Genomic DNA, 26,499 nt, shown 5'->3' with positions numbered 1-26,499 from the left:
TAACACGCGCCCTTAAACTCAAAAAACGTTTCATTCAAATTTTGGCCTTGGTCACAGTGAGTAGAAAGTTGTTTCAGAGCTACAATGTAGTCACTGACTCGCCGTCTTGCTGGTTCCTCTTTTGGAAACAGAATCTTTCTGAAACTATGAGTGGTTAAGGCTTGTAATGGTCAGATAGCATTTTACTAAGCTGCCGTAGCTGAGCTCGCTAGGCTTATCTGGCATGGAGAGATTCTTCAGGAGTCTATAGGTGTCAGGTCCTATGACTGATAGGAATAAACTGACCTCATCTTTAACATTGTTTGCCAACATCCACTGTTCCAGGCAAGACTCTTCTTGTCTATCTTTACATTCAGATATGTTGCCTATTAATGCCATGTTTGCTAGCTTAGCCAGTCTCTCATTATTGTTCATTAGCTAAATTCTGAGAGCCTCAAAATACACTTTTCTATTAACCTGGCTAGCTACGGGTTGGTATCTCGTCTACGGGAAACCTAATTGTTTTTGGCATCCCATCCTCGTTGCTACTGTAATATATTTGGTAATATTAAATAGAAGAGAGTGAGATTGAAAGTAAGCTGGATGCTGCCATGCTGGTCAGTTTAATGTCAACATCCTTCTTCAATTAGTTTTAACGGCAGTTGGCATCCAATAAATGTTGCATTACCGCCACCTATTATAACTTATATATCCTAACCTCACTTTGTCGGGCAAAGACTCCACATCGAAACTCAAAAGAACAAACAACTACTCTTCTGTTTTACCACTCACGCCACCAAACGCATCACAAACACCGGGAATCTTCCCCTTCAGTTGGTCAACTTTCACATTTACTGCTACCCCAGTAATCACTCCTTTCAATTGTGCCCTTTTCTTGAGTCCAAAAAATTCACATATCTTGTCCCCATTCATTTAACGTGGAGCACCTGCTCCCTCTGACCAGCAGAAACACAAACAGTTATCACCAGATCACTTCTGGTTACCTTCACCGATTCCACAGCACCCAACTCTGTTTTTACCCACCCTGAAACCACAAATGAATCAGCAAACAGGCAAGGGTCCACTTTTTCCAAAAATGTCACTCCTACCGTCAGAGACTCATCTTTATCCTGACCCTCAGTGCAAGCCTCGGGCTCTGAGAACTTCACCACACCTACCCCCTCCAATACTTCCCCCTGACTCACTTCCATTTCTGCTCCTGTCTTCAATCTGGAGTACAGCTCCCTCTAATTACACTTTTTACAATTCTTCTTTAACAAACCATCTCCCTTTTTTCCACCGTTTTTAACCGATTCAAGCTCACCCTCTTCCTCCCCCTCTTTCTTCAACATCCTCTGCCTCTCTGTTTACCTCCATTCCTCCTCCGTATTCCAAGTATATGTCTCCTTATTATAATACTGCACTTCTCCTAACATACATCTTATTCTTGCCCTCTGAAAGGATGCCATTTTCCTTATCTCTAGCAGGTCTAGTCCAGACACACCAATGCCTCCCACAGAGATCAAATGTCAAGAGCAAATTCCAAGGAATATCTGGTCACAAATGACACTACACAGTGGTACCACAAGGTGGTGTCAATTAACCAGATAATCTGCCAATCTACTACACTTTCCTTCAGCATCTTGAGAGAGAAAACCTCCCTGGTCTTTATGGTTGAATCTGTGTTTGAAATTCACTGCTCAACTGAGGGACCATACAGATAATTGTATGTATGGGGTAAAGAGATTAGGTAGTCATTAAAAAATAATTTTAAACACTATTATTGGACGCAGAGTGAGTCCATGCAACTTATTATGTGACTTGTTAAGCTAATTTTTACTCCTGAACTTATTAGGCTTGCCATAACGAAGGGGTTGAATACTTATTGACTGAAGACAGTTGAGCGTTTCATTTTTTTATACATTTTTAAAAGGAATTGAAAAACGTAATTCCACTTTGACATTATGGGGTATTGTGTGTAGGCCAGTGACCAAAACATGTAATACATTTTAAATTCAGACTATAACAAAATGTGGAAAAAGTAAAGGGATGTAAATACTTTCTGAAGGCACTGTATTTCAACCACATAAAATATTCATCCAACCCGGACTGAAACCTGAAAGCATGTTGGGTCACTTTCACAGCATTCTATTTCCTTACAATTTTTACATTTGCACAGAAAATAGTTCCCGTTTTTTTTTGTTATTGCATTTTCTCCCTGGTCCCTAAACGTCTTTCCTCCGCGAAAAAAACCCAGAGATGACAGAAAAAACTTTACCTACATCAACTAGATTGAAGCCTTCATTCTATCGATTTATAGCATTATCCTGGTTAGCAGGGGTTTATTTAGTATTCTAGGGCAACATATGATGACAGAAGAGATGCTGCATGTATCTAATTAGACAAGTTGACTAACAAATAGAATACCAAAATGTAGAAAATTATAAGCAGAGACATCTAAATCGGGGGGAAAATCCTGCACCCCTTGACAAAAAAAATTTGTTCCGTCATCACTGACTGTAGCCTTAAGCCATTTTCTATATTAGTTGGTTAGGTACGGGCCTCAGATTTTCATTTAATCACATATAGTCAGGCTGTTGTGGATAGGTCATTAGTGGTTATTAGCAATTGCGGGCAGGTGCGGGTGAACAAACTGTTGACCCATGCACCACTAATGCACACACACCCTTTAAATCCCCTAGGCTCCTTGAGACCCCTCTTTCAAAATCACTGAGATCTCCTCTTTTAGTCATGGTAGCCAAAATAATGGGCAACTGGGCATTTTTAATAAATGACCCTAAGCATGATGGGATATTAATTAACTCAGGAACTACACCTGTGTTGAAGCACCTGCTTTTGATATACTTTGTATCCCTCATTTACTCAAGTGTTTCCTTTATTTTCACAGTTGTAGATCTCACTAGACATATATTACTAATGTAAATGGCCCCTTAGTTCAAAGTCAACTCATGCGCAAACAGCAATAGGTGGTCTGCTTTTTCTGTGCTGCTTACTCAAAAATGGCTGATTGTGAATGTTTGCTCTGTCATTACTTACAGACAAATGATAATTTTGATCCACATGTAAAAGCATGAGAGGCCAGGCAAGCAACCAGGGGTGGACTGGGACCAAAAATCGGCCCTTGCATTTCTAATACACCAGCCCATTATTTTATTTGAGGCCCCCATACCGGCCCATTTTGTTCCTCGATGCCCCCACACTGGCAATTTTTTTCCCTCGAGGCCCCCATTATTAGCCAGATAATTTGGTGCAAAAAAACAAATACAATTTAGATAGGCCCACTGGGCTAAAAATGTAACAGCACATCTGGCATTTGCCATTCCGCCCCTGCACACAACCCACACTCAGCTGCCAGTAATGTGACAGACAAACAGTTTGGCTTCACGTGTCTGCTGAACTCTGATATTTTTGTATGTTTTTGTATTTCCTTGGATATATCCTTTATTAGAGGTTAGGATGACTTGTCTGTTTAACTCCAAGTGCTGTCTGATCACTCAACCAACATAAATGGTGGAATAGGTGTGTAAAGATGTAACTTCAACAACTCAAAAAGGAGGGAAGGATTAGAATTATAGAATTATACAGCGAGGGCTGCAATGAGTAAGACATGCAGTACCCAGGTCACCAACTACAAACATTCAGACATGAAGAGAGGAAGGGAAAATTGAATAAATTGTGCAAACATGTTTCAAATATAAGGGACGACACTTACTTGTCACTATAACCTGCTCTGAGTCGATTGTGAAGTGTGAAGCAGAACGATTGAAGACACTCACAAGTCCTAGTTTCTTTGTGTTCCTACCAGGGGTGTGAATTTAGATGTAAACAGAGATGTTGTTCCACTGTTAGCCTGGGAGAAGATCTCAGTGAGGCGTACCTCCAAGTCATACGACCACAAAATGACACAGCAAAAGCCTGACCACTGATCACATACACCTCAGCCAGCTGACAATAACAGCCCACTAATAAGGATAGGTCAGATGTTTTTACCGCTTCAATAGGGCCAGGTAAAATCTCTCCCCCCTCTGACTTAACCATGAATAGATCAATCTATGTGAGGGATTCCTTCTGTGACCGCACAGCACAAAAGTAATTGCTTGTAAACACAGTGTGAGGTTGGAGTCCTATATACCCCACACAATGAGACTGAGTAGCGTACTTGTTACTGGTGGTTGAAGATGTAACCAAGTGTTTGACCATAAATACCTTACATTGAAAACTTGAAGCTTTCTGAAAAAACAATGTTATGTTACTCATGCTACTAATTTTGATAAAACCAAGTATGTTATTGTACACAGTATGGCAAGAGAGATAGGGAGGCCATCATTTTAAGGAAAGTTGAAAGGAAGATATCACTGATAAACTGACTCTCTAATGTTTTGATTCGTTGTATACTGTAACTACTGAAGACAATAAGAGGACTGAACTGCCTTAATAGTTTAATCAGATCAGCATTTGCATAGAATCTAGGTCTAGGCCCTCAACCAAAATGTCTCCCATTGGAGCAATGACAGGCTGAGTTTCGACATCATGATTTTATTCATTACAAAGAATACTATTAGAGTTACACAATAAAACATCATGGAGAATTGGGCTGTTTTCAGAAAGTAGGTCGCTGATTAGAAACATTTGCACAGAGAAATATGCTGATTTATGGCAGGAATACTAAGAGGATAAACAATGTCAAGCGCAAACAAGAGCATAGTCCTTGATTCCTTTGACCACTTCAACTCCTCCTATAAAAACTCCACAGCAAATTTTCCACTCAGGTCTTTTTCATTGACAATATATCGGGATCTTATTAGGGACAATAAAACAGCAGCCATTTTTCCAAATATCTTTGTGGTAATACATTGTCACACAAAAACAGCAATACAAATCAAATCAAATCAAATGGTATTGGTCACATACATATGAGGGTGTAGCGAAATGCTTGTGTTTCTAGCTCCATCAATGCAGTAATATATAACAATTCACAACAATACACACAAACCTAAAAGTAAAAGAATGTAATTAAGGAATATATAACTGTTACGATGAGCAATGTCGGAGTGGCATAGACTAAATACAGTAGACTAGAATACAGTATATACATATTAGATGAGTACAGCAAAAATATGTAAACATTATTAAAGTGACTAGTGTTCCATTATTAAAGTAGCGAGTGATTTAAAGTCTATGTACATAGGGCAGCAGCCTCTAAGGTGCATGGTTACGTAATCGGGTGGAAGCCGCCTAGTGATGGCTATTGAACAGTCTGATGGCCTTGAGATAGAAATTGTTTTCCAGTTTCTTTGTCCCAGCTTTGATGCACCTGTACTGACCTTGCCTTCTGGATGATAATGGGGTGAACAGGTGATGGCTCGGGTGGTTGTTGTCCTTGATTATCTTTTTGGCCTTCCTGTGACATCGGGTGCTTTAGGTGTCCTGGAGGGCAGGTGGTTTGTCCCCGGTGATGCGTTGGGCAGACAGCACCACCCTCTGGAGAGCCTTGTGATGGCAGGCGGTACAGTTGCCGTACCAGGTGGTGATACAGCCCAACAGGATGCTCTCAATTGTGCATCTGTAAAAGTTTGTGAGGGTTTTAGGTGCCAAGCCAAATGTATTCAGCCTCCTGAGGTTGAAGAGGTGCTGTTGCACCTTCTTCACCACACTGTCTGTGTGGGTGGGCCATTTCAGATCGTCAGTGATGTGTATGCTGAGGAACTTAGCTTTCCACCTGCTCCACTGCGGTCTTGTCGATATGGATAGGGGCGTGCTCACTCTGATTTCCTGAAGTCCACGATCAGCTCCTTTGTTTTGTCGACATTGAGTGAGAGGTTATTTTCCTGGCACCACACTCCCAGGGCCCTCACCTCCTTCCTGTAGGCTGTCTCGTCATTGTTGGTAATCAGGCCTACTACTGTTGTGTCGTCTGCAAACTTGATGATTGAGTTGGAGGCGTGCGTGGCCACACAGTCATGGGTGAACAGGGAGTACAGGAGGGTGCTGAGCACGCACCCTTGTGGGGCCCCAGTGTTGAGGATCAGCAAAGTGGAGGTGTTGTTTCCTACCTTCACCACCTGGGGGTGGCCTGTCAGGAGGTCCAGGACCCAGTTGCACAGGGCGGGGTTCAGACCCAGGGCCCCAAGATGAATGATGTGCTTGGAGGGTACTATGGTGTTGAATGTTGAACTATAGTCAATGAACAGCATTCTTACATAGGTATTCCTCTTGTCCAGATGGGATAGGGCAGTGCGATGGCGATTGCATCGTCTGTGGATCTATTGGTGTCAGTTAAGGTAGAGGTGATATAATCCTTAAATAGCCTCTTAAAGCACTTCATGATGACAGAAGTGAGTGCTATGGGGCGATAGTCATTTAGTTCAGTTATCTTTGCTTTCTTGGGTACAGGAACAATGGTGGATATCTTGAAGCAAATAGGGGCAGCAGACTGGGATAGGGAAAGATTGAATATGTCTGTAAACACTCCAGCCAGCTGGACTGCACAAGCTTTGAGGACGTGGCTAGGGATGCTGTCTGGGCCGGCAGCCTTGCGAGGGTTAACACGCTTAAACGTCTTTCTCACGTCGGCCACGGAGAAGGAGAGCTCACAGTCTTTGGTAGTGGGCCACGTCGGTGGCACTGATTTATCCCCAAAGTGGGTGAAGAAGGTGTTTAGCTTGTCTAGACACCGACGTCTTGACCAAACTATAGGATTATTCAGAACTTTTGGAGATTGTATGTCGGTGATATTACAATATGGCTTTTGTCAACTCCGTTGTTGCTGTCTTGCCAAAGAGATTGGCAAATTAAGAGTGAAGTGTTGTTGAATGCCGAAACAGTCCACCCAATCATGCAGAAATGTGCCACAAATTACTTTGTATTTCTATGCAGGCACGACAACATAAAAACCCATACATTCAAATGATGTAGGGTGATCCAAAAAGATTTTGTGGAAAATTTATGAACAAAGCATATGGACTTTTGGACCGTATACAATGAAGTTCACATCATACTTATAGCCAGTGTTGCAAAAGGTACAGAGTATTGGATGACAGCCACACTTTGTTTCTTATGGTTTGGCACAGTCTGGCTGTCACAAATGCACAGTACTTGACTTGGTGCCGGTACTCATTTTGGATGCCGGTACTGTTTGTATTTGAGTGCAGGAGCTCCAAAATACATTTGAGCTAATATTCTATAAGAGTGCCGGTACTCAACTCCGGTGAGCTACTGCCCAGGTCGAGGTAAAATAGATTTTTTTAAAGGTTACAAAAAGAGATACAGTACAAGGACCTATTGTCACAGAAAAAGCCTGAGTAAGTATATGTTTATGCATACTGAGTATGTATATACTGACCAGCCTCAACCTTTTCTACAACTCAAAACTCAACTTCTTGAAGTATTTTCACATACAATAGTACATCAATAATTTACAGTACGTATAATACATGTTTATTTTTTTCAATTCATCTAGACTATAATGGGACCCTGTCATCTTTGGGAAGAGTTTAGAAATACTCTGAGTGGCAGATCTGGCGTCCCACAGTCTTCTGTTTTATGATTGATTTCCTACTTGGAAAGAAGTGGAGGGCTCTCAACCAACATGTCGAGGTACAACCCAAAACATTTTTATTTAAATGATTTCCTATTTGGAAAAGGATTCAGCTCTGGGTGGCTTATCTCCACCTTAAGACTGAATCCCAGGAACCCGGAATCCCTGTTCCTTCCTGGGTTATCGGAGGAGGTTAAGGACCAACTCGCAGCCCGGGAGCTGCCTACGGATCTCGACTTGCTCATCACCTTGACCATCCGGATCGATGGGCGGCTATGGGAATGTAGGAGGGAGAGGAGGTCTGATTCCGGTCCTAATCTCTCACCAAAGGATCCCACCTTGCCTCAGAGGAACCCCTGAAGTCCCTGGCGTCTACGTCCCAAGAGAATCCGAGCTCACCCGAGTTCCCCCAATAGTCTCCGAGGTCTGCCCACTCACATTTTCCGGAGCTGATACAACTCGGCAGAGCTAGGCTGTCTCCAGCTGAACGCTTACGCAGACTTAACACTCAGAGTTGTCTGTATTGCAGAACTGCCGGTCATTATGTGTCTACCTGTCCATTAAAATACCAGGCTCATCACTAGGTACACGTACTCAGGTGGGCCAAATCTCTCCGGCTTCTCATTGACTCTGGGGCTGACGCGAGTTTCATGGTTGCCACCCTGGTGTCTGAGCTGGGCATCCCCACTCAGCATCTTTCCATTCCCATGGACGTTAGAGAACTGGATGGGCACTCCATAGACAGGATCACCCACAATACTACTCCTATCCACCTGTGTGTGTCCTGGAACCACAGTGAGTCTATACAGCTTATGCTCATCAAGTCTCCTCAGGTTCCCGTGGTATTGGGGTTCCCGTGGTATTTTCTTGGCTCCAGCGCCACAATCCCCTTATCAACTGGACTATCATGGGCTGGAGCCCGTTCTGCCACGCCCATTGCCTGAAGTTGGCGCGGCCTGCCCTGGGACGTCTTCCTGTGGGCTCGGAAGAAGCCTCGAACCTCTCTGCCATTCCCGCTGAGTATCCGGATCTCCGGGAGGTTTTCAGCAAGGCCCGGACCACTTCGCTTCCTCTGCATCGACCCTATGACTGCGGGATCGACCTTCTGTATTCACTCTCGGGTCCGGAGACCAAGGCTATGGAGACGCATATCGAGGACTCCCTGGCTGCAGGGGGTATCCGTCCTTCTGCCTCCCCCGCCGGCGCAGGGTCCTTCTTTGTGGAGAAAAAGGACAAAACCCTGCATCGATTACCGGAGGCCTCAATGGCATCACGGTTAAGAACCGCAACCCTCTACCACTCATCGCCTCGGCTTTCGAGCCGCTCCATGGGGCCACTATCTTCTCTAAATTGGACCTGAGGAAGGCCTACCACCTGGTTCGGATACGGGAAGGTGGTGAGTGGAAGACAGCCTTCAACACTGCTAGCGGACACTATGAATACCTGGTGATGCCATTCAGTCTGACCAATGCTCCTGCTGTGTTCCAGGCCTTGGTTGACATTCTCTGCAACATGTTGAACCGGTTCATGTTCGTCTACCACGACGACATCCTCGTCTTTTCCCGCTCGGCACAAGAACACGGTCTCCACTTCCGACAGGTCCTCCAGCATCTCCTGGAGAACCATCTTTTTGTCAAAGGCAAAAAATGCGAATTCCATCGCTCCACCATCTCCTCCCCAGCATCGCTGCTGGGAATGTGCAGATGGATCCCGGAAAAGTGAGAGCGGTGGTGAATTGGCCACAAACCACGTCCAGAGTGCAGCTGCAACGCTTCTTAGGATTTGCCCATTTTTATCGCCGTTTTATCCGGGGTTACAGCACCTTGGCTTCCCCCCCAGTCAACACTCACCTCTCCCAAGTTCCCGTTCACGTGGTCCCCAGCTGCTGACTGAGCGTTCCTGGACCTTAAGCACCGCTTCACCACAGCTCCCATATTGATCCATCCGGATCCATCCCGTCAGTCCGTTGTGGAGGTAGATGCGTCGGATGTCAGAATGGGGGCCATCCTGTTCCAGCGTTCTGTCCTGGACCTTAATTAAGCTGCATCCTCGCGCCTTCTTCTCCCATTGTCTTAATGCCACGGAGAGGAATTATGATGTGGGGAATCGGGAACTACTCTCAGTGAAGATGTCATTGGAGGAGTGGAGACACTGGCTAGAGGGGTTGGAACTTCCATTCATAGTGTGGACGGACCACAAGAACCTGGAATATCTTCACACCGCCAAGCGTCTCAACTCCAGGCAAGTTCAATGGGCCCTGTTGTTCAACTTCACCATCTCCTACCGCCCGGGGTCTAAGAATGTTAAGCCGGAAGCGCTTTCATGCCATTTTAGCCCCGCCTCTACACCCTCATACCCTGAGACCATCCATCCTACCTCGTGCCTGGCTGCCCGCTCCCCGGTCCTGGAATGTGATCTCCAGGCTTACCTGCCACCCTGGCTCCCATCGGACCCTGGCCTTTGTGCAACAACACTTTTGGTGCCCCACCGTGGTCCCTGATGCATTCATCGCCGCCTGGACTGTCAGTAGTCAGAACAAGAATCCTCTGCAAGCTCTGGCTGGCCTCATTCAACCTCTTCCTGTCCCTCACCATCCCTGGTCACATATATCCTTGGACTTCGTCACTGGTCTCCCTTCGTCTGATGGCAACACCACTATCCTCAAGGTGGTGGACAGGTTTTCCAAACCGCCCATTTCAATCCCCTCCCCAAACTACCTTCTGCCAAGGAGACGTCACAACTGATGGTGCAGCACGTCTTCTGGATCCATGGACTTCTGGTGGACATGGTCTCCGATCGTGGTCCTCAGTTCTCGTCCCGGTTCTGGAAGGCGTTCTGCACACTTATTGGGTCATCGGCCAGCCTGTCCTCTGAGTTTCATCCTCAACCCAACGGCCAGTCGGAGCGTGCCAATCAGGACCTGGAGACGACTCTTTGGTGCTTCGCGTCAGCCAACCCCACCACCTGGAGCCAGCAACTCATGTGGGTGGAGTACGCCAGGATCACCCTTCCCTGCTTGGCCACTGGGCTCTCGCCCTTCGAGTGCTCCGTGAGTTATCAGCCTCCGCTCTTCCCAGAGGAAGAGGTCAACATACCCTCGGCCCAGATGTTCGTCCGCCGCTGTCAGCGTACCTGGAAGAGAGCTCGGTCCGCTCTTCTCAAGAGCACCTCCAGGTATCCTCGACAAGCTGTCCGCCACCGGACCCCGGCTCCCCACTTTCGTCTTGGGCAGAGGGTGTGGCTGTCCACTCGGGATCTGCTCCTCTGGGTAGAGTCCCGCAAACTTTCCCCCTGTTTTATTGGCACTTTCCCCATCTCCATTATCCTTAGCCCCTCTACTGTTCGTCTTCTGTTGCCCTGCACCCTCCGCATAAGTCCCACGTTTCATGTATCAATAATTAAACCTCTGTCTCACAGCCCTCTGTCTCCTCTTTCCTGCCCTGATCCTGAGCCTGGCTGCCGTTTTGTACCTTAAAGACTCTGCCCTGGATTACTGACCTCTGCCTGCCCTTGACCTGTCATTTGCCTGCCCCCTGTTTTTGTAATAAACTTTAGTTATTTCGAACTGTCTGATAGGGGTAGTCCACATCAGTAACACTTGCCCTTGCAATAAATTAAAAAAACATTACATACAGTACCAGTCAAAGGTTTGGACACTCATTCAAGGGTTTTCCTTAATTTTTTACTATTTTCTACATTGTAGAATAAAAGTGAAAAAATCACAACTTTGAAATAACACACATGGAATCATGTAGTAACCAAAAATGTTTTAAACAAAGAAACGAATAATAATCATATTTGAGATTCTTCAAAGTAGCCACCCTTTGCCTTGATGACAGCTTTGCACACTCTTGGCATTCTCTCAACCAGCTTCATGAGGTAATGTAATGCATTTAAATTAACAGGTGTGCCTTGTTAAAAGTTAATTTGTGGAATTTATTTCCTTCTTAATGCGTTTGAGCCAATCAATTGTATTGGGACAAGGTAGGGGTGGTATAAAGAAGATTTGGTAAAAGACCAGGTCCATATTATGGCAAGAACTGCTCAAATAAGAGAAACGACAGTCCATCATTACTTTAAGATATGAAGGTCAGTCAATTTTGAAAATTTTAAGTGCAGTTGCAACAATCATAAAGCGCTATGATGAAACTGGCTCTCATGAGTACTGCCACAAGAAAGCAAGACCCAGAGTTACCTCTGCTGCTGAGGACAAGGTCATTAGAGTTAACTGCACCTCAGATTGCAGCCTAAATAAATGCTTCACAGAGTTCAAGTAACAGACACAACCAAACATCAACTGTTCAGAGGAGACTGCATGAATCAGGCCTTCATGGTCGAATTGCTACAAAGAAACCACTACTAAATGACACCAATAAGAAGAAGAGACTTGCTTGGGCCAAGAAACACGAGCAATTAGACATTAGACCAGTGGAAATCTGTCCTTTCGTGTGATGAGTCCAAATTTGAGATTTTTAGTTCCAACTGCCGTGTCTTTGTGAGATGCAGAGTAGGTGAACAGATGATCTCCGCATGTGTGGTTCCCACCGTAAAGCATGGCGGAGGAGGTGTGATGGTGTGGGTGTGCTTTGCTGGTGACACTGTCAGTGATTTATTTAGAATTCAAGGCACACTTAACCAGTATGGCTTCCTGCAGCGATACACCATCCCATCTGGTTTGCGTTTAGTGGGATTATTATTTGTTTTTCAACAGGACAATGACCCAAAACACACCTCCAGGCTGTGTAAGGGCTATTTGACCAAGAAGGAGAGTGATGGTGCTGCATCAGATGACCTGGCCTCCACAATCACCTGACCTCCACCCAATTGAGATGGTTTAGGATGATTTGGACCGCAGAGTGAAGGAAAAGCAGCCAACAAGTGCTCAGCATATGTGGGAACTCCTTCAAGACTGTTGGAAAAGCATTTCTCGTGAAGCTGGTTGAGAGATTACCAAGAGTGTGCAAAGCTATCATCAAGACAATGTGGGGCTACTTTGAAATATATTTTGATTTGTTCATCACTTTTTTGGTTACTACATGATTCCATATGTGTTATTTCATAGTTGTAATGTCTTCACTATTATTCCACAATGTAGAAAATAGTACAAATAAAGAAAAACCCTTAATTAAATGAGTAGCTGTGTCCAAACTTTTGACTGGTACTGTGTATGTATATATATATATTTATCAGTGGAGGCTGCTGGGTGGAGGACGTCTCATAATTATGGCTGGAATTGAGTAAATGGAATGGCATCAAACTCATGGAAACCATGTAAACCATGTGTTTGATGTATTTGCTAAACTTCCACGTATCCACTCCAGCCATTACCACGAGTCAGTCCTCCCCAATAAAGGTGCCACCAACCTCCTGTGGTATATATATATATATATATATATATATGAGTAGGTGTGTCCATACTTTTTACTGGTACTGAACATAGTTACTAACTACCCCCCCCCCCCCCCCATCCCCCCTCCCTCCCGATATAAGCAGTTATTATAGAATGAATAACATTCTAACAACCACCAAAACCATGGATAATGTCAGATCTATTGCAACAATGCATCGTAAATAATAGTTCGCCACAAGGGCTTTGTTTTGTTTGTTTTGAATGCATCTGTATAGGCTGTGAGGCTCGAGTCATGTGACTGTGACGTTTCCTCGGGCTACTGTATATTGACCAGTGACATAAACGCTGTTGGCAGTGCAGAAAAGACGAGAGAAGGTTGCTGGAGCTGTTCGGGAGATTTTATTGTTTTGCATTTGAACTAAAAGGGCTTTGCGGCTAAGATATCTGTTTCCAACTTCAGCTACAGTGATAGCTAAGTTTGGAAAGGAGAAAGGGGAGCTTTGGCGTGCGTTTGCCGAAAATTTAATGCACAGAGTGTCTCCCATCGATAGCCTTGCTTTACGAAGATAAATTAATATTGGGCAAACGTTAATTATTTCCGGCAAAGTATTACAATGGATAACGCTGGATCTAAGAAACCTTGCTGTGGTAGGTCAATTTTATGTTTTCAGTTATTTTACAAGGACTCATTTAAATGGCATATTTGATCAATAAATTATGGCTGCCGATCTATTGACCACACAGGTGGCCATATGATATCAATAACAACGAATCGTAAACATCATTTTCCTTGCAGAATCTGTCCAAGAGTTCTTCACATCACCAAAGTTCCTTATTTACCTGGGACATGGACTCTCGACATGGGTAAGTGAAACGAAGCCAAGATAAACCATTTAAAGTAAAATAAGGAGTAGGTAGGCCATCACCTTATTGCTCATGGTGGATGGCCATTTGACAAAATGTTTTAGCCTATTTATGTTTAAGAATAGGTACACAATTGAAGGAGCTATAGGCAATTTCCCATCCAGTGGGGCGCATCTTGCGCGCGCTTAGTCTGGCTTGACAAAAATTGTTGCTAAAAAAATGGTTGATCGGTGGACCCATGTATGGTTCGATATAGCGTGTAATAGTCTATGTATACAATAGTTGTTCTGTTACGGTATTTGTAAATTAGGTGCATGCGTTTGTTTAGGTAATGTTTATTTTGTGTAACAGTCCTTGGCAGTAGACCGTTATTAATTTATATAGGGTATGATCACTTTAGGCTCAGTAGCAAGGTCGGCATTATGGGCGAGTTTAGGGGGCCCTACCGTACCTCCTTGCCCATCATGATAAAATATTTAAATATTCATAATTTATTTGAGGAGATGCGCGCCGACACAAAGACGCATCTGAGCGAGCGAAACAGGGCTCATCTGTCTCAGTATGTGCAGCCCCAGCCTGGTCTGATAGACTAGACACAACATAGTACATGTAAATACATCCCATACGAAACGTAACATATCATACTAAATGGATTGTCTTGGATTTACGTACAAAATAATACGAAATGCTCTGAGAACAGCTTGGTATCTGATGCTGTCTGGACAAAAAGAGTATGGCATGTCATACTTATTTTTGTCCAGACAGCATCAGATACATTGGCTACACATAGTTACACAGAGGGGAGCTGTTTCACTCGCTCGGATGCTTTCTCCGGTGACAGTTTCAGCCACTTGCGAATTGAACAGGGATGTAATGCTGCCTTAGCGCGGGGAGCAGGGCAGCCGGTGTTCCCTCACTTTTTATCAATTTGAGAATACACGGAAAAATATTTCTGGAGAATTAATTCAGATACATTCTAAATAAATTACATTTACACTGAACAAAAATATAAACACAACAATTAAAATGATGTTACTGAGTTACAGTTCATATAATGAAATCAGTCAATTGAAATAAATTCATTAGGCCCTATTCTATGGATTTCATATGACTCGGGAGCCAGGCCCAGCCATTCAGAATGAGTTTTTCCCCCACAAAAGGGCTTTATTACAGACAGAAATACTCCTCTGTTTCATCGGGTGTCCAGGTGGTTGATCTCAAACGATCCCGCAGGTAAAGAAGCCAGATGTGGAGGTCCTAAGCTGGCGTGGTTACACGTGGTTTGTGGTTGAGGCCGGTTGGACGTACTACTAAATTCTCTAAAATGGCGTTGGAGGCGGCATATGGTAGAGAAATTAACATTAATTTCTCTGGCAGTAGCTCTGGTGGACATTCCTGCAGTCAGCATACCAAATGTACGCTCCCTCAACTTGAGACATCTGTGGCATTGTGTTGTGTAACAAAACTGCACATGGATGGATGGATTATCTTGGCAAATGAGAAATGTTCACTAACAGGGATGTAAAGAAATTTGTGCACAACATTTGAGAGAAAATAAATAAATAATTGCATATGGAAAATGATGGGATCTTTTATTTCAGCTCATGAAACATGGGACCAACACTTTACATGTTTTGTTCAGTATAATTACCACAATAATTCCATGAAAACTTGACCACTTCGAGTTGTGACAAAAACAGCCACAGACAAAAAAACTACCAGGAGTTGCTAAACCGGCTGTCCTCAAAACAGTTTGGGCTCATGTATGACGCACTTGAACTCGCCCTGCTGTCTGTGTGCTTAGTTTACAGAAACGTACCACCTCTAATGCATATGCAGACAAACTGATCCACCGACGAAATCTAGGATACAAATTCACCGCGTCTGCCTTGATGTTCATAAAACTCCACGGACCCATTCTTGCACAGTGGGACCCAAAACGATATGGGACCAATTGGTTATGGTGCTGTCCTTTTAACACCATGATTTGATGCATGCTTAAATTGCTTAAAATAAGTAGTAGTCCAACTCATCACTTATAATTATTACAAATTGAAGGTTTTTACTTCTCACATTGGTGTGTGTTTAGTAAAGCTAGATCAAAGCTGAGTCAATGTCTCGCAAGATCACATGATGAATTAGTATTTTACATAACAGAACTAAATATAATAGCATATACTGTAACATAGTAGGCCTATATGTTACACCAAAAACACATCCTTCGTCATTTCTTATCCGAAGCTGAATAGTAAATTTTTTCCCCCCTCATTCGTCCAAAACTCAACAGCGAGCTTCACTAGGCATTAAATATATGCTTTGATAGAAACAAAATAATCCTACATTTGACATTTTAGTCATTTAGCAGACCCTCTTATACAGAACGACTTAGAGTTAGTGCATTGATCTTAAGATAGCTAGGTGGGACAACCAAATATCTCAGTCAAAGTAAGTACATTTTTCCTCAATAAAGTAGCTATCAACAAATTCAGCGCTAGTATGGGGGAAAGAGTCAAGTGCACGTGATAGTTCACGAAAGGGGGTGGGGGGTGTGAGGTGGGGGTGCTGTGGGATTATTTAATGTACTCTTTGAAGAGGTAGGGTTTCAGATGGGTTCGGAAGCTACTGTCCTCGCTTTAGGGGGAAGCTGGTTCCACCATTGGGGTGCCAGGACAGAGAATAGCTTTGACTGGGCTGAGCAGGAGCTTCCCTCCTGTAGGGGTGGGAGGGCCAAGAGACCTGAAGTGGCAGAACTGAGTACTCAGGTTGGGGTGTAGGGCTTGAGCATAGCAGTTGCTCTTGCTGCTCGGTCGACAAGTACCATGGTCTTGTAGTGGATGCGAGCTTCGACTGGAAGCCATTGAAGTGTGCGGAGGAGCGGGGTGACATGGGAGAACTTGGGAAGGTTGAACACCAGGCGGGCTGCAGCGTTCTGATAAATTGCAGGTGTTTGATGGCACAAGCGGGGGGAGCCCAGCCAACAGCGAGTTGCACTAGTCCAGACGTGTCTGGATTAGGATCTGTGCCTCTTTCTGTGTGAGGTAGGGTCGTACTCTACTGATGTTGTAGAGCATGGACCTGCAGGAGTGAGTCACTGCTTTGATGTTTGCAGAGAATGACAGGGTGTTGTCCAGGGTTACGCCAAGGTTCTTTGCGCTCTGGGAGGGGACACTGTCGAGTTGATGGATTGTTCTTGGAGCAGGCAGGCCTTTCCCTTGTCGAGGTTGAGGTGGTGGGCCGACATCCAAGCTGAGATATCTGCCAGGCACGCAGAGATGCGTGTCGCTACCTGGGTGTCGGAAGGGGGCGAAAGAGAAAAGTAATTGAATGCCATCCGCATAGCAATGATAGGAGAGACAATGTGAGGATATGATGGAGCCGAGTGACTTGGTGTATAGGAGAAGAGGAGAGGGCCTAGAACAGAGCCCAGGGGGACACCAGTAGTGAGACCACGTGATGCAGACTAGGGTTGGGCAGTATCTAGATTTTCATATTGTCATACCGTCCTTCTCTCATACCGGGATATAGGGTATTACCGGCTTAGTACACAATGGGGCGCCAAAAAAAGCCCATTGGGCGTCTATTGCCAGAATGCTAACAAAATTAGCACAAGTAAGAGCACATTTCCATTGAGGCTTCTAGCGAAATATTCTAACAAGCGCAAACAAAAATAAACAAAATTGCAGAGACAGGCAATCCAGCTCATAAAGTTATACATTTATACAGCCAAATGTCATTTTTGGTGAGTTTGGACATTTCCAAGCAAATGTGAATGATAGACATTGTGCAAATGAACAAAGTTTTGACACATGCTTGTCTGAAGGAAGAACAGTACTGGCTCGGGAGCAGCATGTGTAGGCTACACGCTGTGTCTGTGTGGAGCTGGAGTCACTAGGGCAATGGCCTGCCTGCTCTGCTTGGAGAACAGGGAGGAGGAGAAGACAGGCTGAGAACGGAGAGGAGAAAAAACCCAAGGAAATCAAGATAGTGGCAGCTGTACAAATAACTAATCCAAAGGGGTTTGACTTTTTAAACACGGCAGAAAGATAACACAACATGATGCCCTGTGAACTTATTAATTCAGACACTTACTTAGATTAACTAGGAAGTTAAATTTACGAATCGGGTTAACGAAGAATTCTACATTTTTCAAGGAGGTAAAAAGACAAAACACATAAGAAATATCTTGCTGTGTTTTGTAAATGCAGATGTTAAATGCTTTCTATTGTAATTTTGGCATCTGACTAATTTTGTGCTTCAGTTGCACTTCTCCACTTGGATGAGAATTAACGAACAAGCATTCTTTTCTCAGTGTAGCCAGCCAACTTTTCTCCAATAAAATGCAAGATTAACTTTAAGCAATTAGGAAATGTAGCTGGCTACATTCTTTCTATGATGAACATTAGAAATATGATGGCCATGCATAATTTTTTGAAAAAAAGACCTTGCTTATTCTTTGTAAACTAATTTACTTGTGGCTGCCATCCAAATAGCGTTGCACTTCTGAAAATGAAGCTATTTTCTGCCGAATGCGTTGCACCAATGTATTTTCTGTGAAGGAAATCTATAGTTGCACGTCCTTGCACGTCACTCTATTGAAGGACAAATAACACTGTTGACTTTCCTTATAAAACGCAACCCTGGTCAAATCCCAGCTGGACTCACCTGCAGCCTTCTTTCTCCCGCTGTACAAACAAACACGTGATTGGCTCAACTGTTCAGGGGAACTACATTAAGCTTCATAATGTAAAATAATGTGACAGGTGAAAGGAAGAATGCGATCTGCAGGTATTGAAAAACCATCCCGTGGCTATTTACAAATACTCCACTATAGAGCATACTACCCAAGCCCAGTACAGAAACAGATCGTCTCCACGTCACCTGGTAGGACTGGCCTGCCAAGTAGGATGCAATCCAAGAGTGTGCAGAGCCTGGGACGCCCAGCTCTGAGAGAGTGGAGAGGAGGAACTAATGGTTCACAGTGTCGAAGACAGCGGGTAAATCTAGGAGGATGAGAACAGCGGAGTGAGAGTCAGCTTTGGCAGTGCGGAGAGCCTCCGTGACACAGAGGAGAGCGGTCTCGGCTGAGTGACCCGTCTTGAAGCCTGACTGGTTAGGGTCAAGAAGATTGTTCTGAGAGAGAGATAGCGAGAGAGTTGATCAGCGACAGCACACTCAAGTGTTTTGGAAAGAAAAGAAAGAAGGGATACCAGTCTGTAGTTTTTTAAGCGGTCAAGGCGTGGGATAGTTCTGTGTCAGTAGGACCAGTGGACACAATAGGCTGAGTGAGTGAGGACTGGATGTCGTCAACCTACTGTTCAAAATGGTTGACAAAGTTGTCCGCAGAGAGGAAGGAAGGAGGGTGAGGGGGTGGGGGATTAAGATGGGAGGAGAAGGTGGAAAAGAGTGTCCTAGGGTTAGCGGTAGAAGCTTGAAATTTAGAGTGATAGAAAGTGACTTGAGCAGCGGATACAGAGGAAGGCCTACAAAAAAGGCTAACATTTTGTTAACACCATCTGCTTTAATTCGCTCACAAAACAGTAATTCAAGAAGATCTAAATGCATATTCCCATGAAACTGATTGAGATCAAATGATTGGCATGCAGTTTGGACATTTCACCGGTAAAACGTGAAGAATTATCCTTCGCAATTGACAGTGATGACTGATGATGGCCTATTTTAAAATTAGGAAGGCTATGCCTAACTTGGTGTTTGAGGGTATTAAAAATATAAACATTTTCTTGAGATAATATGTGTGGGCATAGGCAGACGTTGCAATTGGACGACGCATTTTATGCATAGGCCTATTGTACAATGATATTCAATAGGCTACATCTGTCGATACAAACTCTGATTGTGAAATTATGAAGTCATAAAAAATAAAAAAAAGTGTTCTTGACACATTTAAAAAGTAATATATTTTTCCAGTTAAATTACATGTATTTACTATAAATACCCTTTTAAATTTTTTTTAATTATTATTATATATTTTTTTAAATGTGCCCCCTACGGAAATCAAATGCCTATCCAACTGATTCGTTCTGGCGCCAGCCCTGCTTAGTAGTAGACAAGGATCATGTTTCTGCAAGCATCATTCATCGGCTATAGCCTAGTGTGCAGTGCATTTTAACAGCTGGCTGAAACAACAAAAGTTAACATGCATGTCTTTGTAGGGCGATCGTATGTGGAACTTCGCTGTTGCCGTATTTCTGGTGGAGCTGTATGGCAACAGCCTCCTGCTCACGGCTGTGTACGGACTGGTGGTGGCGGGGTCAGTGCTGCTCCTTGGAGCCATTATCGGTGACTGGGTTGACAAAAACCCAAGACTCAAAGGTATGCAGCCATAATTAGGCCTACTCTAAAGTCAGTGTTTCTGAACAGAACTGAATACACTGACCAGGAATGAACAATATACATAGTCAAAACATTACTTGATCATTCATTTTAATTGTTTGGGATTAGAATTTTGGGGGAATGGGTTCATTTAGATGGAAATTGGCATAATTCTCTATTCGAGACCATTCAAAGAACCCATTGTGTCTTGAGGGAAGTCTCCAATTAAGTGATTTACTCAGACATAAATAAACCGTTTGTGACCACCAATCCTATGTCTCTAATGCTTATCCTCTCATTTATAGTGGCCCAGACTTCACTGGTTGTCCAGAACTTTGCTGTCATACTATGTGGGATCCTCTTGATGGTGGTTTTCCAGTTCAAAGAACAGATTGCAGAGTTATACAATGGATGGATTCTGGTAAGATTGCATTTCCTAGACTTTTCATCATTGTACTATTTCATCTCAGAGCCTACACCAAGGCAGAACAAAGAAACCCACTAATCTATTGACAAATAGAAAATGTAACAACAATTTGTCTTTTGCATAGAAGTGTGGGCCGTAGCATTCATTCGCACACCGTTTTACGACCCGTCTGATTTATAACGGGAAACATCCGAATGTATGTCACGAGGCAAATTTGTAAATCTCAATTTTAAAAAAGTGACGTACGCAGACTTTTCAGAAGTGGCGCGCGCAGAAATGTAGTGTGAAATTTACGCAACTGTTATAAATGAGGCCCCAGGAGATATGCTTGTTCAAAGTTTGGTGGGGGACAAAAAGTCTCCATTTGCGGGAAATGTAATGGGCTCAGCGTATAGGTCCTAATGGGAAATGTGTTGCTCATGAGGAGATGCATATATGCACAGAATGTCATGACTGTAGCTCAAACGGGACAGGAGATATGCTTGTTCAAAGTTAGGAATATCTGTTGATTACTATAGCGCCTCCACCCCCCCCATGGGCCAATCGGTGTCACTTGTAAATGCCGGATCTCTATGGCAAGATGCATCATTCATCTAAGTTCAGTAAAAATCAGGCCTGTGGTGTCTGAACGTACAAACGGACGGAGACAGATCCATAGTCCCCCCCCCCCCCCCCCAGGCAGGCTAGAGTCCTGCCCGAGTTGCTAAATCAAATCAAGGGAAAATCTTTTGATTACTAAGATTACGGAAGGATTTGCCGGGAAACGTGTTTGGCTTCTCGAAGAGGCTCTTTCTTTTGGTGAAATATGTAGACCCAAATGAGCAGATTTCGTTTACGTTCTACAGCAAGACTTTGTCCCACGGAAGAAAAACTGTGCCTTGTTTTTATGGTTGATAGAAGAAGACTGTTGCAATAGCGAACGTTACAATCTGCTGGCTGCTACACTATCAGGATCAGTGTCTCTCACGTGGTGTAGTCAGTGTATTGTGGGACAAATCGTGCATTTGTGAAGGGGCCTTTGGATTTTAAGGGAAGGGGGGGGGGGCTGTGAGTTTTCTGAAGGTGGTGGTGAAACAGGAGATTGAGTGTCTTGTTCACGACTGTGTAGTCAGCAGGTTCTTCTAGGGCCGTCATGTGAGGGAGAGAAATGCTGCCTGGCCAGTTGAGCCAGTCCATCTCTATTCCCCTGGTCAGAACAGCTGCAATTATAATGTACACAAAAAAAACAGCAGACCTGTTTATTTCAGTCTCACGCTGGATTATGGTTGTAAGCGGTTTCTAGATTAAATGATATGCTTTGCTCATTGTTGTTGTTATGTGTCGAGTTTTGTTTTTACCAAAGCAAACAAAAATGTATCGTTTTCTTGGTTTTCAGACATGCTGCTATATCCTGGTCATCTCCATAGCCAACATTGCTAATTTGGCCAGTACTGCCATGTCCATTACCATCCAGAGAGACTGGGTGGTGGTTGTGGCCGGACAGGACAGCAGCAAGCTGGCAGGTCAGTCGCCATGGGAACCAGCCCAAATCAATAGGGCTCATGTGAATGGACCTTTATCGCCTTGCAGTGGTGTGACCTTTGAACCCAATCACAGCTAAATCCCAAATGTTTCTTTTAGAACTGTCCGTTTCACCTGTAAAAAATTACAGTAAAAATGCAACACTTCCGCACAGATAATCTCAAAGGAATGTGGCCATACACGCCATAAAGACTAACAGTTCACGAATGACCAGAGCAGTGTGCTACATGTTGCTTGTCTGCACCAGTGAAGTCAATTAACCTGAAGTGTATTGCACTGTATAACCTTCAGGAAACCTATAAAAATCCCTGACATGAATTAGTGGAAAAACCATAAAATAAGACTTTGGCTGTGTCCTATCATGTCACAGTCACTTAAAGCAGCTTCTCTACTTAAATCTGTCAATCAAGTCCTTTCAGATAAGGCCATTAGGAAAGCAGATACAAATTAGAAGCCATGTTTGACTCCTTGAACTTCTTCTGTCAGCAAATCTTGTAATTCAGGGGAACGTGTAACTTAAGACAGGGTTAGGGTTGGGCGGTATCCAGATACTGTTCCTGCACTATACCTTTAGGATGCCCCAAACCCCCAAGATGTAATGATTATTTTTCACACTATTGAAAATCATACCGTTGGTATTTCAAAATGCCCTGGTATACGGTATACCACCCAAGCTTAGACAGGGTAAAGTAAAATATGAATGTACGTTTCCTGTGCCACAATGGACAGTAATGTAATTATGCTCTTCTTTAATAGACATGAACGCCACAGTGCGGATCATCGACCAGCTGACCAACATCCTAGCGCCCATGTTGGTGGGCCAGATCATGTCTTTCGGCTCAAACTTCATTGGCTGCGGCTTTATTGCGGGCTGGAACCTGTGCTCTATGTGCCTTGAGTACGGTCTGCTATGGAAGGTCTACCAGAAAACCCCGGCACTGGCCTTGAAGGCTGGCAAAAAAGAAGATGACCAGGAACTGAAACAACTTAACTTCCCGAAAGGTATGTTCTGACCCTCAATGAACTTCACTGACAGACATGTCTTAATGTCAATGAACATAAGTGTTGTCAAATATACATCTGTTGCTGAGGTGGTTAGTTGGGCTGGCCCTCCCTTAGAGAAATACAAAATTATGAGATCTATCTGTGTACGGTCTTGTGGTCCCAAACAGTCACTCATGTATGTCTGTTCTTCCTCCTGTGGTCTGTAGAGCTAGAAAACGGCAAGGGCACAGTAGAGGGCTCCCAGCTCATGAACGAGATGGCTGTCGTCAAGGCCGACTCTCCCAAGAAGACAAGCTGCTGCTACCAGATAACAGAGCCCCTGCGCACCATCCGCGACGGCTGGGTGGCCTACTACAACCAGTCCATCTTTTTCGCAGGCATGTCGCTGTCCTTCCTCTACATGACGGTGCTGGGATTTGACTGCATCACCACGGGCTACGCTTACACCCAGGGCCTCAACGGCTCTGTGCTCAGCCTGCTGATGGGTGCCTCAGCCGTGTCAGGCATCTGTGGCACGGTGGCCTTCACCTGGGTTCGCAAGAAGTGTGGCCTAATCCGTACAGGCTTCATCTCGGGTGTGGTGCAACTCTCCTGCCTAATTCTGTGCGTGGCGTCCGTCTTCGCACCGGGCAGCCCCTTCGACCTCAGCGTTTCGCCCTTCCAGGACATCTACAGCCACCTGACCGGAGACAGCGGCAACTTACCAGAGGCTGACCATCCGGCTAGCATGCTAAACATCGATGGTCTGCTGGTCAACGGTTCGACCGCACTGCCTGCTGAAGAACTGCCGCCTCTGCAGTCCTACCTGTCAGTCAGCCTGCTGTTTGCAGGGGTTATTGCTGCTAGAATTGGTGAGTAACTCAAAAGTCCACACTGGGAAAAGTGCTTGATGAGTGCTGCTATGTCATGTGTTAACAGTTAGCGTATGAACTTTGTTGTAAAAGGCAGGCACCAGCCACCACTTGGAGGGAAGTCGGCTCCAGATCCGGTGTCAATGTCTCCACAGAGCAATATTGTCAACCTTTGATTCCAATATCAGCTGATAATTACAGTCATAGCGGTGATTGCCTGTTCCTATATCATTTTTATGTGGTCGTAAAAATGCCATTCTAAATGACTGCTGTGCTGCTGTTTTCCCCTCTGCAGGTCTATGGTCCTTTGACTTAACCGTGACCCAGCTCATCCAAGAGAATGTGATCGAGTCGGAGAGGGGGGTGATTAATGGTGTCCAGAATTCCATGAACTACCTCCTGGACCTGTTGCACTTTATCATGGTGATTATGGCGCCCAACCCTGAGGCCTTCGGCCTTCTCGTCATCCTCTCCGTCTCCTTCGTGGCCATGGGCCACATCATGTACTTCAGGTTTGCCTTCAAGAGCCTCGGGCGGCGCCTCTTCCTCTGCTGCTCGCCAGAGCAGAAGGCCCAGGCCCTCCCGGACTCTCCTTCCTCGCTTCCCACCACCGTGTAGCCCATTAAAGAGACGCTGTCCCTGCTAATAGCTCTACCTGCAGCCTGCAGTGCACACTATTGTCCACTCCTCCTCCTGCCCGCTAGCTATCAACCTAAACATGCTTGCGTCTAGCCGCCACAGCCCTAATGTATCTACTTTTGCGCCTAACCCTAGCATGTGCTGTCCTTTGCCATTGTGATATAGCATAAGCTGTTTTGTGGAAGGGGGAAGAGTAGTGCAGCCACAGACACAGAGAAGCATCCCATCACAGATAAAAAGCTCAGCTTGAATGAGGCCTTATAGAGAGGTGTCAATATTTCAATCTAGCTGTCTTGTTATTCAAGGAGCTGCAGCTAGAGCTACAGTAAATGAGGGAGGAAAAATGCAGGTATTGCTTGCAGTTACTACGGTTACAGCTGCATACTACTTAAGTATGTTCTGTGGTTCTAGTGGTGTTTGCATCTCATTACAGCTCTGCATCAGCTGCGGGATTTTCATTTCCACATTTGTTTCTCAGTAGTTCATTGTTACTATAGCCATTCATGTTAGCATTTCAAACGTCTCAGTTACTTAAGCTTTAGTAATTGACAATGATTTAGATTACCGGTTTTACCAATGAGAAACAGGTTCTTACTTATTTTGCTTAACGAGCCTGGGATAAAGTCTCTTTAATACATGGTTATAAGGGTTATGCAAATTATTTATTCAAGGAGTGCAGATACTGATAGATAGATAGACTGAACAAAAATATAAACGCAACATGTAAAGTGTTGGTCCCATGTTTCATGAGCTGAAAAAAAATATCCCAGACATTTTCCATATGCACAAAAATGCACAAATTTGTTTTCATCCCTGTTAGTGAGCATTTCTCTTTTGCCAAGACAATCCATCCACCTGACAGTTGTGGCATATCAAGTAGCTGATTTAACAGTATGATCATTACACAGGTGCACCTTGTGCTTGGGACAATACAATTCCACTCTAAAATGTGCAGTTTTGTCACAACACAATGCCATAGATGTCTCAAGTTTGGAGGGAGTGTGCAATTGCCATGCTGACTGCAGGAATGTCCACCAGAGCTGTTGTCAGATAATTTAATGTTAATTTCTCTACCATAAGCCGCCTTCAACGTTGTTTTAGAGATTATGGCAGTACGCCACAACCGCAGACCACGTGTAACCACGCCAGCCCAGGGCCTCCACATCCGGCTTCTTCACTTGCGGGGGGGAGGTGGGGTGCGGATGAGTATGTCTGTCTGTAATAAAGCCCTTTTGTGGAAAAACTAATTCTGATTGGCTGGCTCCCCAGTAGGTTGGCCTGGCTCCCAAGTGGGTGGGCCTATGCGGGCCTATGCCCACTCATGGCTGTGTCCCTGCTCAGTTATGTGAAATAAATAGATCAGGGCCTAATCATTTTTTAAATTGACTGATTTCCTTATATGAACCGTAACTCAGCAAAGTCTTTGAAATTGTTGCATGTTGCATTTATAAGTTTGTTGCATCAAAAGTTGACACAAACCCTTAAATGAGTAGCTTTCTTGATTTTTACTATTTTCTACATTGTAGAATAATAGTGATGACATCAAAGCTATGAAATAACACATATGGAATCATGTAGTAACCAAAAAAGTGTTAAACAAATCAAAATATATTTTAGATTTTAAATTCTTCAAAGTAGCCACCCTTCACCTTGATGACAGCTTCGCACACTCTTGGCATTCTCTCAACCAGCTTCACCTGGAATGCATTTCCAACAGTCTTGAAGGAGTTCCCACATATGCTGAGCACTTCCTTCACTCATCCCAAACCATCTCAATTGGGTTGAGGTCAGGTGATTGTGGGGGCCAAGTCATCTGATGCGGCACTCCATCACTCTCCTTCTTGGTCAAATAGCCCTTACACAGCCTGGAGGTGTGTTCTGGGTCAATGATAGTTCCAGTAAGCGCAAACCAGATGACATGGCGTATCGCTACAGAATGCTGTGGTAGCCATGCAGGTTAATTAAGTGTGCCTTG

General features: G+C 44.3%; 1 protein-coding gene across 1 annotated transcript; it reads left to right on the top strand.

Annotated features, from left to right (window-relative positions):
* Positions 1–13,240: 13,240 nt before the first annotated feature.
* LOC139546961 (solute carrier family 40 member 1-like) lies at positions 13,241–25,771 on the top strand. Its single transcript, XM_071355959.1, has 8 exons — positions 13,241–13,535; positions 13,684–13,751; positions 19,922–20,081; positions 20,387–20,502; positions 21,884–22,010; positions 22,786–23,031; positions 23,241–23,885; positions 24,181–25,771. The coding sequence occupies exons 1-8, from the start codon at positions 13,502–13,504 to the stop codon at positions 24,501–24,503; spliced, it is 1,719 nt and encodes a 572-aa protein (XP_071212060.1). The 5' UTR covers positions 13,241–13,501; the 3' UTR covers positions 24,504–25,771.
* The last annotated feature ends 728 nt before the right edge of the window (positions 25,772–26,499 follow it).

This window comes from Salvelinus alpinus, chromosome 20, assembly GCF_045679555.1.
Source record: "Salvelinus alpinus chromosome 20, SLU_Salpinus.1, whole genome shotgun sequence".
NCBI lineage: Eukaryota > Metazoa > Chordata > Actinopteri > Salmoniformes > Salmonidae > Salvelinus > Salvelinus alpinus.
The sequence above is the reverse complement of the archived record's forward strand: the minus strand, read 5'-3'. Positions and strand labels throughout refer to the sequence as shown.